This window comes from Bufo gargarizans, chromosome 4 (genome assembly GCF_014858855.1).
Source record: "Bufo gargarizans isolate SCDJY-AF-19 chromosome 4, ASM1485885v1, whole genome shotgun sequence".
Taxonomy (NCBI): domain Eukaryota; kingdom Metazoa; phylum Chordata; class Amphibia; order Anura; family Bufonidae; genus Bufo; species Bufo gargarizans.
Window position 1 is genome coordinate 378,519,464 of NC_058083.1, and position 19,869 is coordinate 378,539,332.

General features: G+C 42.5%; 1 protein-coding gene across 1 annotated transcript in view; it reads right to left on the bottom strand.

The window, feature by feature from the left end:
* The window catches only part of LOC122935448 (pecanex-like protein 2), a 644,117-nt gene that overhangs the window by 406,553 nt on the left and 217,695 nt on the right, over nucleotides 1–19,869 (bottom strand). Inside the window, exon 8 of the mRNA XM_044291215.1 lies at nucleotides 19,414–19,629. Coding sequence (XP_044147150.1) covers nucleotides 19,414–19,629 — 216 coding nt within the window. The remainder of the gene's footprint in view (nucleotides 1–19,413; nucleotides 19,630–19,869) is intronic.

Here is a 19,869-nt window from a genome sequence, read left to right on the forward strand (position 1 = left end):
TGGAGGTCATTTATTATATATCTATATACAATACAAATTATCACGATGCACAGTAATTATTAACACAATAATCAAGGAGAGTATAGTCCAATAAACAAAAAGAGAGAAAAGAAAGAAAATACTTAGTTTCCGCAGAAAAGATGTCCGTTGGGGAAATAGTCCGTTGCAGGGGTCAAGTCCAAGAAGCCTTTGTCCAGTGTAATATGCCTACAGCCCACAGGTTCTCTGGCTGAGGCCCTCTTTAGGTGTTGTTAAAAGTGGAGAACTCCTTTAGCAGATTCTAGATGTGTTATAAAGGGTCTCAGAATCAAGGCGGGGAATTGAGAGTCCGCCTGCTGGGGCCGACTGTATTCCTGAGGTGAATGTCAGTTCTGAAATATGGCATGTGCCATATCGTGGGATGTCTCCGCTGTACACAAGTAACAAGCACATATTCACATTCCCTACAAAATATGGAGTTCAGGGATACCAAATATTACTATTATAACTGGTTCTATGATGGGGTAACACCATAACTTTACCTGGGCACATCTTAGAGTTATGTTTGTCCTATGTAAACGTCCAGTGAATTCTGAGTGACACGATGATGTAATTTTTACGTCCGTAAGATGCATGGTCTCTCTTAAAAAAGGTAAAAATCATATCTCAGATTCATGTTGCAGTCTGGGAAACCTTGGTGCCGGCTTGTCTGCAGCAAGCCAGCTTACAGACCCTGATAGCAGCGACACCAATCGGCTCCCCCCAGGTGCCGTCTTCACACCTAGCTGTGATATCTCTTCAGGAAGAGAAGTTCTTTTGTCAACCATAGGAAGCCAGCTGTAATTGCGTTATCTGCTAGGCATCTATTGACTGACTTGAACAAAAGGACTATGTTGTTCTCTGGGTACAACAGAAGAAGACGCTCTGAATAATCAAATTGTAGGTTCTGGGGCCTAGGGAAATAATTACTGTTTAATAAGGCAGAGTAATATTGATAATATTGGGAGGACAGTTCAATATTCTCGCGGCTCATCCGTGACACCTCCCCCCCCCGCGTCTGTGGCTAGACATCCGTCCGCAAGACGGGTGGCGTCGCCGCTAACCTGCGCTGATCGGTCTGGATCGCCGTTGCACCGGGATAAGCCATCCGCATTTTGATGTCTGCTGCCTGCCCTGTGCTGGATGGTAAAATCGTACTGCTGCAGCGACAAGCTCCATGGATAACTCCGCAAACGCGTCCAGCGCTTTGTAGCGCAACAGGGGGGTCAGGTGTCTGGCCCACTGCTCTTGGGGCAGACGATACTGACGGCAGGCTTTCTCAAAGGATCGCAAAAACAAGTCTATGTCAGTGTCCTTTTCAATGGGAGCAAATTTAAATTTTGCACTCACGTGTGATGCTGCTCCTTCTGCAGGAAAGTTGGGTGATGAGCTTCGGCTGGGTTGATGTATTCTGGCCATGCTCAGTTCATGCCGACGTTGGCTTTCTGCAGCAGCGGCCTCCCTCTCAGCTCGGCGTTCTTCGCGCTCCGCCATGTACTGCAGGTACTTTACCGGGTCAGTGTCCATTAGTTTTTGGAGGGCCTGCTGCATCATAGGGTCTGTACAAATAGATAGTCTGGTACTGGCCGGTTCCGGGCGAGTACTTAAAGAAAAATTAGGATCCGTACTGAAATACTGCGCTGGGGGGCCAACAGGGCCCGCAGGATGTTCCCCCTCCGAGTAGTCAGGATTCTCAGTCTCCGGTTCCTCAGGACTTGAGTCAGATGGGCCGGTGTCTCCCGCAGTAGACACATCCAACAGCCGCAGTTGTTGGTTATCCCATTGGAACAAGTCTTTTATCAGGTCGGTCTTCATCTTGCGACCGACTTCAATGCCCCGTTCTTGGCACAGATTTTCCAGATCTGCCAAAGCCATTTTCTTGTATTCCCCGGACATTTTCACGCCAAATAAAAGATAGATAAAGAAAACAAGATTTCGGGGAGGGCACTGGACTACACAGTCTCTCTGTACACACAGATAAATGTATTGCACTCAGCCACACCACCACCAAATTGGTTTGGTTCTGACAGAGGTAAATTAGTTAATCTCTGTTCAGATGTTCTAAACACATGCAAAAAGGAATCCCAGTAGCTGCCTACCAATATGTGACAAACTGCGACCGCCGCGGCCACAATACGTCACGAAACCGTCACAGCGCCCCTAGTGGTCAATCCGCAAACAGGCCCCCCAGCCACTTCCAGCACACCGACAGTCTAACTTGAGTCCGTACAGTCGATAGGCTGAAAGCGCAGGGAGTGGACCTCCGATTGACCGCAAGTAAGCGTGCGACGAACTGCGACCGGAACTACACACAGGGTAGTTTAACTGCCACCACCTTGCAATTTATGGGAGCAAGGACCCCACTATCTAGATAACACAACCGAGTAGCTTTCCCTTCGGAGAGGCTAGGGTAAGTTTTTGCAGTGTTTGAAAACAGGCATATGGCTAGAGAAATGACTTGGAGGTCATTTATTATATATCTATATACAATACAAATTATCACGATGCACAGTAATTATTAACACAATAATCAAGGAGAGTATAGTCCAATAAACAAAAAGAGAGAAAAGAAAGAAAATACTTAGTTTCCGCAGAAAAGATGTCCGTTGGGGAAATAGTCCGTTGCAGGGGTCAAGTCCAAGAAGCCTTTGTCCAGTGTAATATGCCTACAGCCCACAGGTTCTCTGGCTGAGGCCCTCTTTAGGTGTTGTTAAAAGTGGAGAACTCCTTTAGCAGATTCTAGATGTGTTATAAAGGGTCTCAGAATCAAGGCGGGGAATTGAGAGTCCGCCTGCTGGGGCCGGCTGTATTCCTGAGGTGAATGTCAGTTCTGAAATATGGCATGTGCCATATCGTGGGATGTCTCCGCTGTACACAAGTAACAAGCACATATTCACATTCCCTACAAAATATGGAGTTCAGGGATACCAAATATTACTATTATAACTGGTTCTATGATGGGGTAACACCATAACTTTACCTGGGCACATCTTAGAGTTATGTTTGTCCTATGTAAACGTCCAGTGAATTCTGAGTGACACGATGATGTAATTTTTACGTCCGTAAGATGCATGGTCTCTCTTAAAAAAGGTAAAAATCATATCTCAGATTCATGTTGCAGTCTGGGAAACCTTGGTGCCGGCTTGTCTGCAGCAAGCCAGCTTACAGACCCTGATAGCAGCGACACCAATCGGCTCCCCCCAGGTGCCGTCTTCACACCTAGCTGTGATATCTCTTCAGGAAGAGAAGTTCTTTTGTCAACCATAGGAAGCCAGCTGTAATTGCGTTATCTGCTAGGCATCTATTGACTGACTTGAACAAAAGGACTATGTTGTTCTCTGGGTACAACAGAAGAAGACGCTCTGAATAATCAAATTGTAGGTTCTGGGGCCTAGGGAAATAATTACTGTTTAATAAGGCAGAGTAATATTGATAATATTGGGAGGACAGTTCAATATTCTCGCGGCTCATCCGTGACACCATGGACCCACTTATCTATGTATTTTATCACGGATCTGCCTAATTCGTCAGGAAAGACAGTTATTCTGGTGGTAGTTAATCATTTTAGTAAAATGATACATTTTATTGCATTACCTGGCCTACCTAATGCTAAAACACTTGCACAAATGTTTGTTGACAACATTGTGAAACTCCATGGCATTCCCTCTGACGTGGTCTCAGATTGGGGGACTCAGTTTGTGTCCAGATTCTGGAAAGCGTTCTGTACTCGGTTGAGGGTACAACTATAAATGATGGTCCAACTAAACGCAAACCGGATGGAATAGCATGCCGCTGAAAGATGCTGTGGTAGCCATGCTAGTTCAGTATGCCTTCAATTTTGAATAAATCCCCAACAGTGTCACCAGCAAAGCACCCCCACACCAGCATGGCTACCACGGCATCTTGCAGCGGCATGCTATTCCATCCGGTTTGCATTTAGTTGGACCATAATTTATTTTTCAACAGGACAATGACCCCAAACACACCTTCAGGCTGCGTAAGGGCTATTTGACCATGAAGGAGAGTGATGGGGTGCTGCGCCAGATGACCTGGCCTCCACAGTCACCGGACCTTAACCCAATAGAGATGGTTTGGGGTGAGCTGGACCGCAGAGTGAAGGCAAAAGGGCCAACAAGTGCTAAGCATCTCTGGGAACTCCTTCAAGACGGTTGGAAGACCATTTCAGGTGACTACCTCTTGAAGCCCATCAAGAGAATGCCAAGAGTTTGCAAAGCAGTAATCAAAGCAAAAGGTGGCTGCTTTGAAGAACCTAGAATATGACATATTTTCAGTTGTTTCACACTTTTTTGTTATGTATATAATTCCACATGTGTTAATTCATAGTTATGATGCCTTCAGTGTGAATCTACAATTTTCATAGTCATGAAAATAAAGAAAACTCTTTGAATGAGAAGGTGTGTCCAAACTTTTGGTCTGTACTATATATATATATATATATATATATATTTGTGGTCATGGCTACGGCCAAGAGGTATCCGAAGAACCCTAGGGAGAAAACAACGGGAACAACCTAACCCAGCTAGGCGTGTCTTAACTGACCTGACTAAATGGCTTGTTGTGTGCCCTAAGCCATGATCGTGAGTAGGCCTATAAGTGGGCATGCCCTGTGGAAATGAGAAGATAAGGGAGGGTGGGGAACCTGAAAACACACACCTGTGAGTGAGGGTGTGGCTCGTATATGAAGAGCCTCCGCCCCTCCCACAAATGCAGGCTGACTAATCAGCCTTACCAACTTGTGGTCATGGCTACGGCCAAGAGGTATCCGAAGAACCCTAGGCAGAAAACAACGGGAACAACCTAACCCAGCTAGGCGTGTCTTAGCTGACCTGACTAAATGGCTTGTTGTGTGCCCTAAGCCATGATCGTGGGTAGGCCTATAAGTGGGCATACCCTGTGGAAATGAGAAGATAAGGGAGGGTGGGGCACCTGAAAACACACACCTGTGGGTGAGGGTGTGGCTCGTATATGAAGAGCCTCCGTCCCTCCCACAAATGCAGGCTGACTAATCAGCCTTACCAACTTGTGGTCATGGCTACGGCCAAGAGGTATCCGAAGAATCCTAGGCAGAAAACAACGGGAACAACCTAACCCAGCTAGGCGTAGCTGACCTGACTAAATGGCTTGTTGTGTGCCCCAAGCCATGATCGTGGGTAGGCCTATAAGTGGGCAAAAACCAAGCCAAGTAGGGTAGAAAATGAATTTGAATGGCATGTACAAACTAATCCCCAAGCCAACTGCAAGGCGTCCGGGATCTAGAGCAAAAATTTGGGGTATGTGAGGCAAGACCAGTAGGAAACTTACAACCCATCTTGTGGATGACAAGGCCAGAGACATGATGCTCAATATTGTGGATACTGCCCCAAAGCGGAATGGAGGACCGGGAATATGTTGTGAAATGGATCATAAAAACCAACTGAAACTTGTAAAGTTTGGTTCTAGTGCGAGTACTGGCAATGCCCTAGAGTCAGGAGATCGTGGAACCGAAACCTAGCTGCCTAGACTATGCAGGAATGAGGGCCAAAAAGAACCATGTAGATAGGAAGAGAATCCTTGAATAGTTCCCCAGACAACAGCTATCCGCGCGTTGTTCTACTGTGACCTGAATGAAAGCATGAACAATTAAAGAAAGACAAAATATCTGTGTAAGACATGACAATGATGCTGTAGGACGAACCAGACCGTTTGCCGTCAAAACATAAAGTGAGCAATCAACATGGATTATTAGGATATTAGGGAAGGCCATGGGACCGAAGCAGTCGTCGGGCCCCCGAAACCAGGCAATCAGCCAAGCAGGACTGAAAACAGTCGTCGGGCCCCCCGAAGCCATGGGACCGAAGCAATCGTCGGGCCCCCGAAGCCATGGGGCCGAAGCAGTCATCGGGCCCCCGAAGCCATGGTGCCGAAGCAATCGTCGGGCCCCCGAAGCCATGGGGCCGAAGCAGTCGTCTGGCCCCTGAAGCCATGGGGCCGAAGCAGGCGTCGGGCCCCCGAAGCCATGGGGCCAAAGCAGTCGTCGGGCCCCCGAGTTTTTTTTTTTTTAAGAATAACTATGAAAAGTGACATGAATAAGGTGCAGGTGAAATGAAACCATGAGCCTGACCGATGTGGCAGGCGATACCCAAGATAAACTACGCGGCCTGAATAACATGCAAAGCGAAATATCTTTAGGAACGAGACCTGACCGACGTCGAAGGTGACCCCAATAGTTCAACTGCATGACCTGAAAAGACGAAGGGAAACGTGACAGAAAATGGAGATAATAACGGACATTAACTAAAATTAATAACATAAGCTGGCAAGCAGGTAAAGATATTAGTCATTCAAAAGCATAGCTGCACAGGTGGACAGACAACCATTGGTCAGACCCCTGAAGCCATGGGGCTGAAGCAACCACCAGAGGCCCATGAGGCCGGGCAGCCGCCGGGATGCGAACCTTAGAATTAAGGACAGCTGGGGAAAAGATTGGGGCTTAACCCAACGGGTTTAGTAAGCAACCGGGACACGATAACCTAGAAAGAAAAAGACATGGACTTGCATAACCATGACCCCCTCCAACAGAAACCTGGGACACTAACCAGCCTACAACCATGTCGTACCCTTAACAACAAAACATGAAAAAACGGTCATGGGGCCCGCGGAGCCATGAGGCCGGATCAGTCATAGGGCCCCCGAAGCCAGAGGGATGACGTTGCGGTGACGATAAGTAATTAAAACGTAAGCCGGACCTGATGGCATATGAACCGACTTGAATGATTGGATTGGCTAGAAGGTGGCCTAAGGAACATGACTGCCAACAGGCGTTAAAAATATAGACATCAGTAATCCGAAGCACGTGCATACATAAAACACTAACCACCGTGAACCATAAACGTAAACATGAAATGACTGGGGCATTGCAAGTTCGCTACAAATGAACAGCTTGTGAAAACATAGCAGGAAACTTCCTGGCCCACCGACCTCCGCTGAGGAGCTGTTTGGTGAACTAGGGCAGGAGACCAATCTGAGTGAATACGAACCAGAAGTAAAAGGAGACCAGTCACATGGCAAGCAACAGCTACAGCTAAAGGCCCAAACAATAAACACTGCGTCCGATCTCTAAACATGACGTCAGGTGCAGCCCGGGTAACTCTTACTTCAGCCGGTTTGCTGTAAAGCAACTTTTCATACGAGACGAACGAAGCAAAGTGAAACTTGTAAGATTTATAGGAACTAACTCCCATTACCAACAAACAAAATTGAAAAGCAAATGGAAGTATTTAGGCCCACGAGCAAACCTGAGGTAGCAGATTTTGAGGTGAAGCCTCCCGTTCGCTAGCAAAGTCGGATCCGACCGGCCTGGAAAGATGGCCCCGGCCCAACCTACTTACGTAGCATGGCGCGTGCATGCTAAGGTAGCAGAGAGCAAAATGACAAGCTCCATGCTGCAAAGAAAGAATCCTACCACCAGAGAAGCTAGTTTGCTAATGACACCCAGCAGCAGCTGTGCACCTGAAAACACACACCTGTGAGTGAGGGTGTGGCTCGTATATGAAGAGCCTCCGCCCCTCCCACAAATGCAGGCTGACTAATCAGCCTTACCAACACACACATATACAGACGTGGACAAAATTGTTGGTACCCTTTGGTCAATGAAAGAAAAAGTCACAATGGTCACAGAAATAACTTTAATCTGACAAAAGTAATAATAAATTAAAATTCTATAAATGTTAACCAATGAAAGTCAGACATTGTTTTTCAACCATGCTTCAACAGAATTATGTAAAAAAATAAACTCATGAAACAGGCATGGACAAAAATGATGGTACCCCTAGAAAACACAGAACATAATGTGACCAAAGGGACATGTTAATTCAAGGTGTGTCCACTAATTAGCATCACAGGTGTCTACAACCTTGTAATCAGCCATTGGGCCTATATATATGGCTCCAGGTAATCACTGTGTTGTTTGGTGATATGGTGTGTACCACACTCGACATGGACCAGAGGAAGCAAAGGAAAGAGCTGTCTCAAGAGATCAGAAAGAAAATTATAGACAAGCATGTTAAAGGTAAAGGCTATAAGACCATCTCCAAGCAACTAGATGTTCCTGTGAGTACAGTTGCACATATTATTCATAAGTTTAAGATCCATGGGACTGTAGCCAACCTCCCTGGACGTGGCCGCAGGAGGAAAATTGATGACAAATCTAAGAGACGGATAATCCGAATGGTAACAAAAGAGCCTAGAAAGACTTCTAAAGAGATTCAAGGTGAACTTCATGCTCAAGGAACATCAGTGTCAGATCGCACCATCCGTCGTTGTTTGAGCCAAAGTGGACTACATGGGAGACGACCAAGGAGGACACCATTGTTGAAAACGAATCATAAAAAAGCAAGACTGGAATATGCCAAACTACATGTTGACAAGCCACAAAGCTTCTGGGAGAATGTCCTGTGGACAGATGAGACAAAAATCGAAGTTTTTGCCAAGGCACATCAGCTGTATGTTCACAGACGAAAAAATGAAGCATATCAAGAAAAGAACACTGTCCCTACTGTGAAACATGGAGGAGGCTCTGTTATGTTCTGGGGCTGCTTTGCTGCGTCTGGCACAGGGTGTCTTGAATCTGTGCAGGGTACAATGAAATCTCAAGACTATCAAGGAATTCTAGAGAGAAATGTACTAGCCAGTGTCAGAAAGCTTGGTCTCAGTCGCAGGTCATGGGTCTTGCAACAGGACAATGACCCAAAACACACCGCTAAAAACACCCAAGAATGGCTAAGAGGAAAAAATTGGACTATTCTAAAGTGGCCTTCTATGAGCCCTGACCTCAATCCTATTGAGCATCTTTGGAAGGAGCTGAAACATGCAGTCTGGAAAAGGCACCCTTCAAACCGGACACAACTGGAGCAGTTTGCTCATGAGGAGTGGGCCAAAATACCTGCTGAGAGGTGCAGATGTCTCATTGACAGTTACAGGAAGCGTTTGATTGCAGTGATTGCCTCAAAAGGTTGCGCAACAAAATATTAAGTTAGGGGTACCATCATTTTTGTCCATGCCTGTTTCATGAGTTTATTTTTTTACATAATTCTGTTGAAGCATGGTTGAAAAACAATGTCTGACTTTCATTGGTTAACATTTATAGAATTTTAATTTATTATTACTTTTGTCAGATTAAAGTTATTTCTGTGACCATTGTGACTTTTTCTTTCATTGACCAAAGGGTACCAACAATTTTGTCCACGTCTGTATATATATATATATATATATATATATATATAAAAAAAAAAGTGGCAGCACCGTCAATTGTATAAACAAAAAGGGTTTAGCTGGCCCACTATGGATGTAAGCCAATCCAAATAGATAAAAATAAAAAAGGGCAGCACTCCAGAAGGTAAAAATGCAAAAAATACTTTATTTACCCGAATGGGACATGCAACGTTTCAGCTCTATGAAGGAGCCTTTCTCAAGCCTTGAGAAAGGCTCCTTCAGAGCCGAAACGTTGCATGTTCCATTCGGGTAAATAAAGTAATTTTTTGCATTGTTACCTTCTGGAGTGCTGCCCTTTTTTACAATTTATATATATATATATATATATATATATATATATATATAAATATAAATTGTGGGAGATTAGCTCGTTGGGATCACCTTTTTCTGAAACAGACAGTCTGTAAGCAGGCAGTTTCCTTGAAAATCTGTCTGGTTGCCAGGTTTATTTAGGCAAAAAGGTTTGTACAGCAGAAAACAAACAAAACAGAAAGTAAATACTTGCCGTCAGGCGCTAAGCTATAAAGTCGTGTCCTGACTATACGTGTGGGGCTGCTCCCCGACACCGCCAACACAAATGGTAAAGCAAACCTTTTGTTTTTCTCGCATCCAAACATAGCTCTCTCTTCAGCAACACAGGTTACAGTCCTGAGACTCAGCACATGAGAGACCTGTTGTGCTCTCTTCCTGTTTATTTAAAGTCCACCTGGAGGTGAAGTCCAGTGGACCACAATCTCTGGACCGGAACCATGGCTGCCACAGAGGCTGTAAAAACCCGGGCCGGATTCCGGTTCAGTCCCTGACAACAGAGTGCATGCCAGGTGAAACATACCTATTATCCACCACCTCGCCTTGCATACTGTCACAATATATATAGTGAAAATAAGTATTTGATACACTGGCAATTTTGCAAGTTTTCCCACCTGCAAAGAATGACGAGATCTGTATTTCGTAGGTACACTTCGATGAATCAGCAAGAATTCTGGCTCTCACAGAGCTGTTAGTTTTTCTTTAAGAGGTCCTACTACTCTGTACTCATTGCCTGTATTAATTGCACTTGTTTGAACTCAGTACCTGTATAAAAGACACCTGTATACAAACTCAATCAATCACACTCCAACCTCTCAACCATGGCCAAGACAAAAGAGCTGTCTAAGGACACCAGGGAATTTTTTTTAGCCTGCACAAGGCTGGGATGGGCTACAGGATAATAGGCAAGCAGCTTGGTGAGAAGGCAACAACTGTTGGTGCAATTATTAGAAAATGGAAGAAACACAAGATGATTTTCAATCTTCCTTGGTCTGGGGCTCCATGCAAGATCTCGCCTCGTGAGGTAAGGATGATTCTGATAAAGGTCAGAAATCAGCCCAGAACTACACAGGAGGACCTGGTCAATGTCCTGAAGAGAGCTGGGACTACAGTCTCAAAGATTACCATTAGTAACACACTACGCTGTCATGGATTAAAATCCTGCAGAGCACGCAAGGTCCCCCTGCTCATGCTAGCACATGTCAAGGCCCATTTGAAGTTTACCAATGACCATCTTGGATGATCCAGAGAAGGCATGGGAGAAGGTCATGTGGTCAGATGAGACCAAAATAGAATTTTTGGTATTAACTCCACTCACCGTGTTTGGAGGAAGAAGGATGAGTACAACCCCAAGAATACCATCACAACCACGAGGGTCAAAACATCATACTTTGGGGGGTGCTTTTCTGCAAAGGGGACAAGGCAACTACACTGTATTGAAGGGAGGCTGGATGAGGGCATGTATTGCAAGATTTTGACCAACAACGTCCTTCCCTCAGTAAGAGCATTGAAGATGGGTCGTGGCTGGGTCTTCCAGCATGACAATGACCCGAAACACACAGCCAGGGCAACTAAGGAGTGGCTCCATAAGAAACATATCAAGGTCCTGGAGTGTCCTAGCCAGTCTACAGAACTGAACTCAATCTAAAATCTTTGGACGGAGCTGAAACTCAATGTAGCCCATTGACACCCCTGAAACCTGAAAGATCTAGAGAAGATCTGTATAGAGGAGTGGGCCAAAATTCCTGCTGCAGTGTGTGCAAACTTAGTTAAGAACTACACGAAACGTCTGACCTCTGTAATTGCAAACAAAGTTTCCATACCAAATATTAAGTTCTGCTTTTCTATTGTATCAAATACTTATTTCATGCAATAAAATGCAAATTCATTATTTAAAAATCATACAATGTGGTTTTCTGATTTTTTTTTTTTAGATTCTGTCACTCACAGTCGAAGTGTATCTATGATAAAAATTACAGACCTATCCATTCTTTGTAGGTGGGAAAATTGCAAAAATCGCCACTTTATTAAATACTTATTTCCCCCCACTGTATATCAGATATAAGCATGGAAAGCTGAGCACAGATAAAAATGTTTATACTACAGATTTTGAATGCACAGATAAAACATATGCTTGCATGCGTTCTGCTACCACTGAGTGCTGATCAGTACCATCCATTACTGATCGGCACTCAGCGGTAGCAGGACGCATGCAAGCAGATGTTTTATCTATGCATTCAAAATCTGTAGTATAAAAATGTATTACGGCTAACAAATTGAATATTAGCTAAAAATGACAATCGCTCAAAAAATTTAAAAAATATGTCTCTCAGACTATGGAGAAACTAAAACATGATTTGTTTTGTTTCAAAAATGATATTAGTGTATAAAACTTAAATAAATAAAAAAGTATACGTATTAAGTATCGCCGTGTCCATAACGACCTGCTCTATAAAAATATCACATGATTTAACCTCTCAGGGTAACACCGTAAAAAAATCTAATAAAAATGGTATTAAAAAGCCATTTTGTCACTTTACTTCACAAAAAGTGTAATAGCAAGCGATCAAAAAAAGTCAAACGCACCCCCAAAATTGTGCTAATCAAACCCTCATCTCATACCGAAAAAAATTAACCCTATCATTTTTTTCAAAATTTCTTTATTATGTAAAACTGAAACAAACAAAAAAAGTTGCCATATTTGGTATTGTTGTGTTCATAACAACCTGCTCTATAAAAATAGCTCATGATCTAACCTGTAAGATGAACACTGTAAATAACAAAAAATAAAAACAGTGTCAAAACAGCAATTTTTTTGTTACCTTGCCTCACAAAAAGTACAATATAGAGAAACAAAAAATCATCTATACCCTAAAATAGTACCAACAAAACTGCCACCTTATCCTGTAGTTTACAAAATGGGGTAATTTTTTGGGAGTTTCTACTCTAGGGGTGCATAAGGGGGTCTTCAAATGTGACATGGCAACTTATAATAATCCCAGTTAAATCTGCTCTACAAAAACCATATGGTGTTCCTTTCCTTCTGCTCCCTGCCGTGTGCCTGTATAGCAGTTTCCGACCACATATGGGGTGTTTCTGTAAACTATAGAATCAGGGCAATAAATATTGAGTTTTGTTTGGCTGTTAAACCTTGCTTTGTTAGCAGAAGAAAATGATAACATTTTAAAATCTGCCCAAAAAAAGGGAAAATGTGAAATCTCATATCCATTTTAAATTACTTCTTATGGAACACCTAAAGGGTTAAAAAAAGCTTGTAAAATCAGTTTTGAATACGCTGAGGGGTCTAGTTTCTAAAATGGGGTCACTTTTTGGAGTTTCTACTCTAGGGGTGTATCCGGGTGGCTTCAAATGGGACATGGTGTCAAAAAATCAGTCCATCAAAATCTGCCTTCCAAAAACCATATGGCGTTCTGTTCCTTCTGCACCCTGCCGTGTGGCCATACAGCAGTTTATGACTACATATGGTGTGTTTCTGCAAACTACAGAATCAGGGCCATAAATATTGAGTTTAGTTTGGCTGTTAATCCTTGTTTTTTTATTGAAAAAAAATGATTAAAATGGAAATGCCAGAAAAAGTGAAATTCTGAAATGTTATATCCATTTTCAATTAATTCTTGCGGAACACCTAAAGGGTTAACAAAATTTAGATTAAATATCTTGAGGGGTGTAGTTTCTAAAATGTGGTCATTTTTGGGTGGTTTCTATTATGTGAGCCTCGTAAAGTGACTTCAGACCTGAACTGGACCTTAAAAAGGGGGTTTTGGAAATTTTCAGAAAAATTTCATTATTTGCTACTAAACTTCTAAGCCTTCTAAAGTCTCCAAAAAATAAAATGTCATTCAAAAAATGATCCAAACATGAAGTAAACATATGGGAAATATAAAGTAATAACTATCATATGAGGTATCACTATCTATTTTAAAAGTGGAGAAATTTACATTTGGAAAGTTGCAAGTTTTTCCAAATTTTTTGTTAATTTGGTATTTCTTAAAAAATGTTAATGAAATATTTTGATTCAAATTTACCATTGTCATGAAGTACAATATGTGACAAGAAAACAGTCTCAGAATAGCTTGGATAAGTAAAAGCGTTTTAAAGTTATCACCACATAAAGTGACATATCAGATTTGCAAAAATCATTCTGGTCCTTAAGGTGAAAAATGGCCCGGTCCTTAAGGGGTTAAGGCCTCTCACAGACGAGTGAGTGTCACACTCCGGACTCGCAGCACAGCACCTGTCCTGAACTTCCAGCACTGCTGGGGTCACATAGCATTATATTAATTTATGATGCTATATAACCATTCAAGATCTGGAATGTATTAGATAACTCTGACATAATGCTGTCAGTGTTATCCAATACATTCCAGAACTGTAAGGGCTACATAGGAAAAGTATAGGTCAAAGTACTCACTACACTCCTCAATAAACTCTTTGTGTAGTTTCCCAAATGCAGTAATTTTTTTCAAAGTTTCCATTACAGAAGTACCTCAGGCAAAAATGAAATGGCATTCCTTCCTTTCTGAGCCCTGTCATGTGCCCATAAAGAAGTTTACCACCACATATGGGTTGTTGCCTTTTTCAGGAAAAAATACTTAAACTTTAGGGTGCTTTTTCTCCTTTGTGAAAACAAAAAATTTGGGGCAAAATCGATATTTTATTAGAAGAAATTAAATGTTTCATATTCACAGCCAATTGTTCTAGGAAACTCCTGTTGGATCAATGCGCTACCCAACACCACTGAAAAAGTTCCTAGAAGGGTATAGTTCTCAAAATTGGATCACCTCTGGGGTGTTTCTACTGAAGGGGTACCTTAGGGTCTCTTAAAATGCAACATGGTACCCAAAAACCATTTCAGCAAAATCTGGTCTCCAGAAACCATATGCTCCTTCCTTTCAGAGCCCTGCGGTGTGCCCATTCAGCAGTTTATGACCACATGTGGGGTGTTTCTGTAAACTGCAGAATCGGGGCAATAAATATTGAGCTTTGTTTTGCTGTTACCCTTGATTGATTAAATTGATTAAAATGGAAAATCTGCACAAAAAAATGTAATGTCTAAATTTAACCTCAATTAGTTTTCAAAATGGAGGTATGTCGTTTCTAAAATGCAGTCATTTTTAGGTGGTTTCTACTGTGTAAGCCCCCTGAAAGTCACTTCAAAACTGAATTTGGCCTTTTTTTTTTTTTTTTATAATTTTCTTGGAAATTGTAATTAGCAAAAATGGGCCTGGTCATGAAGGTGAGAAATAACTGTGTCTGGAAGAGGTTAATTAGTACGGTTCAGTGAATTTAGTCACTGTGTACCATTTGTCCATTTGTTTGGATATAGTTTCACATTAGATGTCCAATATAATATAATATGTGTGCACTGTGTAACATAATTTGAGGGTTTGATACATTTGAGAGCTATACATTTTCATCATTTGAGAGCCGAGTTATTGTCATTTGACACTAATTAAAAACTGTTCCTGCAACAAAAAAAACAAAAAAAGAAAACTATTTAGGTGAAAATAATGTACGGAGAGCCACAACAACTCTCCATGAACTAACTTGCTGATTTGATGTGTCTTTCAATGCAGATGTGGTGCACTATTGTACTGCTTCACAGGAAAAATCTCCACAAGTCTTATTGTATAAAAACACATAAAGGATACCTGACTTAGGTCTAGTTTTCACTTCAGTAATTTGGTCAGTGCTTGATCAGTGATTTCTATCAGTGATTGTGAGCCAAAACCAGTAGAGGATGTTACACCATTGCGGATCCAGAAGGGAGGGGCAACGGGGCAATTGTGGAAGCACTAATCTCCATATTCATCTGTATCGCCATCCTCAGGACAGCGATACAGATGAATGGTGCAGAGGAGCAGGGGAGAGGCGTCTCCCTTGCCCGTTCCTCTGATAGGCTACAGGCCTAGTGCCTTTAGCCTATCAGAGGCCAGTGCAGGCAGCACAATGACATAATCGCACCGCCTGAGCCGTACACAGTGGGACACAGGCCGGAAGAGGCCTGCATAGCATCGCAGTGTCATGGAGGTAAGTATAAGTGTTTATTGTTTTAATTATTTTTAGTACAGTATGGCAAGAAGGGGGGTGGGGCCCTATATACTGGCACATTATGGGGGGGAGCACTATGGAGAAGGGGGGGGGCACTATGGGGGCATCTAATGGGGGCCCTATATACTGGAACATTATGGGTTGGGGGTACTATGGAGAAGGGGGGAAAAGAGCACTATGGGGGCATTTAATACTGGCACCCATTTTGGTGCCACTATGGGGAAGGGGGAGAGAAGCATTATGGTGGCCTCTTATGGGGTCACTATATTGGATGGGAGGAGCACTATGGGGGCATCTTCTGGGGTACTATATAGGACGGGGAAAAGCACTATGGAGGCATCTTCTGGGGGCACTATATAGGAGTATTTTATACTGGCACACATTATAGGGGCACTATGAGCACCTTAGCTCAACTGGGGGCACTAATTGTTTTTCTAACCTGTCAATGTGCCCAAGGGGGGCTCCGTTAATACATGTGCCCGGCCGCACCCCTCGCTCTCCGGTGATCAGCGCCGCCTTCTACAGCTCAGCGCCGCCTACGCAATCCTAGTGCGCAGGATCTGGCAGCGGAACGGGGAGGATTGTGGAGGCAGCGCTGAGCTGTAGAAGGTGGCGCTGAAGACAGGGAAGGTGGCGCTGGGCACCGGACGGCGAGGGGTGGGGCCGGGCACCCTGTATTAACGGACCTACCCTTGGGCACCTTAAGTAAGTGATTGACAGGTCATAAAAAACTGTTTTTTGGGCAAATAGAGCCACAGTGAGGTTTAATAAGGCCAGCTTAGGATTCTTCTTATTAGTCTGGACATGAGCATATGTTTAGGTTATAGGGGTAAAAGCTGATGACAGGATCCCTTTAAGTTGAAAATTTGTACAGCCATTGTAAACTGATGGTGGGCATGGTTGCGGCCACTGCCTTCAGGGAACCCACTTTTTTTGTTTTACTTTTGTATGAACTTCTGTTATAATCAGATCTGAAAAACCTACAACATGCTGAATTTTGATAAAAACAGATTTTACTGCATTTTGGGTTTAGGACAGAGAAAACCACTAAATTTGTATTTATTTATTCATGTTTGTTAGTGCTGAAAGATGAGGCAGTATGCTGTTGGTATGGCTGCCTTCTCACATTTTCAGCTGTCACAGATAGAAAGCAGTGGACACTAGAAACCTGTACCTCCTGTCCCTACCTACTTGCACGACCGCCCTAAACGGCAGACCACAACTGGACAGAAGTCCCTGCTTAGTTAAGTGCTGGGGCTTAAGAGGGATAAAGTTGTGGAGAAAGCAATAAACGTAGTGACAGACAGGCACCAGGGGTATACAAAGGCCATGAGGCACAGAACACAGATACCACACAGAATGCCAGAAGCAGTAGTCAAGCTAGACGAGTCAAAACACTAGAGGTCATGTCAGGGTACAAAAAGTTAAGACATGGTCAGGTAAAATGCTGAGGTCAGGAATACTGGATCAGATGAGCGGAGTTAAATACCAAACCTGGGTCAAAACCAGTAAAGCAGAAGCCAAATCAGAATCCACAATACAAAGTCAGGAATACAAGCTAAGTCAGAATATCAGTTGGATCAATGCTAGTGAGGGTCAGAGAAACACCAAGGCAGAAGCCTGTTTAAATTCGCCACTTGCTAAATGAGCACCTCCGATGCAGAATCCACTTGATGTCATCACGCCCAGGTAACGGCGCTGGATCCCATGTGACCCAGCCCTGACATTTGCACGGCTTGTAATCAGTGCTGGATCTAATTGGTCCCTGGGATGCATGATGGCAACATGAGACCAGGCCCTGGAAGCAGCCTGGGGTTAATGACATCACTACACTGTGCCCCGCCATGGGAGCACAGATCAGTAAGTACATGACATCAGCCCTCTCTAGGAGACAACTAGACAACTAGAAGAGAAGAACAAAAAGTGGCAGCTTCAGCTAGCCACCACTGAGGAGCAGGTTCTTAGGAGGCATTTTGTGCTGCTGGGGCTGTAGATTTATCTGCACTTTGGTATTTGGGTCTGCGGAAGACCCCAATAACACAGTGCAGCACAGTAGACTGCCCCAGCAGAACCAAATGCCACAGTTCAGCACAGTAGACTGCCCCGGCAGAACCAAATATCATGGTACAGCACAAATTACTCCCCCGGCAGTGACAAAATACCAGAAGCACAAAATACCACCCCAGCAGAACTAAATACCACAATGCTGACAAAATACTACCCCAGAAGAACTAAATCCCACAATATTGCACAATAAGTAGAACTTCTGCTAGGTCAGTATATTATGCTGCACTGTGGTATTTTGTTATGCTGGAGTAGTATTTTGTGCTGCATTGTACTTGGCTCTTCAGGGGCAGTAAATTGTAGCTGCAGTTTATAGCCGAGTCCGTGCCAAGAAAGGATGTTCCTTTTTTGGTGCACTGTCTGGACGAATGCCACTGGAAACTGTGGTTGGAATTTACTTGCAGTTTATCTCCATTCAAATAAATAAATGCATCAAATAGCACTGCAGTTTCTGCCACATAATACGTTACAGATCTTGCCTATGCTTGTAAAAAAAGAAAAAAAAAAACATGTAACATGACAAAAATTGCATGCAATTATACAGGAAGTTTTCTAATCACAAAGTGTTTTTTTAAGAATTTTTTTTCCATATTGAATTCTATGACCTCTTTCACATGGGTGTATTGAAATATGTCCATGTTCTGGATCCAGAATATACATGGATTCAGGATGATATACCATCCTATCAACCAGATTTAGGGCTCATGCAATGGCCGTAGTTTTAGATGCTGATTGGACGCAGACCCATTTACCTCAATGGGGCCTCAAAACATGCGGACAGCAGTCTGCATCCACAAGTCCAATTTTTGTCCATTTTGCAGACATGCATAGGACATTTCTACAGACGCTAAAAATGGTGGTATGCGCTTGGCCCGAGTCTGTGTTTTGTGGATCTGGAATTTGCGGACCACAAAACACTTACGGCTGTGTGAATGAGCAATTACATGCGTATTCTTTCCTACCTGCATATTTGGTGCACTTCCTTTAGACTATAATGGGTGTATTTGGAAGAAAATACTAAACTAGGACATGCAGCATATTTCAAGAACTGAAGGAAAATATATGCCCATGTAAATAGCCCTATTAATTTACACTGAATACCGGTACACAAAATATGCACTATGCATGGATTGCAAATATGCTAGTGTGAAAGAGGCCTATGAAAAGAAACACGCTGCACATAACAGTACAATTACAAAAAAGTGCTGAAGTAGCAAATAATAACAGGAGACAGTCACTACAAAAAGGAAGTGTTTGTAGGGTGTTTTATGATTTCATATTGGCATATTGACCAGCATGAAACATCTGGCTGTGGCATTTCTTTGCTGCAAAAAAATGTCAACCAAAAAAGTATGTTTTTCTGAAACAAATAGTATGAGAGCCCCTGAGGGTGGGGTTACACATAGGTTTTTGTGAACTTTTGCGTTTTCAGTGATGTCTTTTTGCCCTAGTGCTAGATATTAACTGAAACTTAATGGGAAATATGAAACGTTGGGCATACAAAGGTTGTCTATGCTACTGGTATTTTTGATAATTAGTAAGTATTTTTATGGTGTTTCTAGCATCTTTAAAAAAAAATTGAATGCTGAAGCGCTTGGAGTTTTTTTTTCGAAAAGTGTTTTCAAATGCCATATTTGCAAAAAATATCATTAACAAAATGTAGCAAAGCTTACAACTCACCTTTAAATTCGAGTCCTCTTAGCTGAAATGTAACAAATCCATTTCCAGTTTCAATCAAGTGGACAAATGCATTTAAATAGTCTGAAGTTAGAATAAAACAGTCACCCGAAGAATAGTTGCCCCATCTTCCTAATGTTAAATCTCCGCACAAAGAATGCTGCAGTGATCTTGCAAGATGCTCATAGAAAATTGAACTCAAATTATCAATATAATTTCCTGTAAAAATATAAAAATAAATATTGCATAAAAATTTATAATAAACAAATAAACATAGTTACTTAGGGGAAAAATCTCAATAATTTTTTTTTTTTTTTTTTTTTACATGATAAATATTTAATTTAAACTTCTGACTAAAATTAGAAAAACCCTCACAAAAATGTCACTTTTTTATTGTAGATTTTTAATGTGTCTGAAGTAAATCTTGTTGGCAAACAAATCAGGACACAATTGCATTTT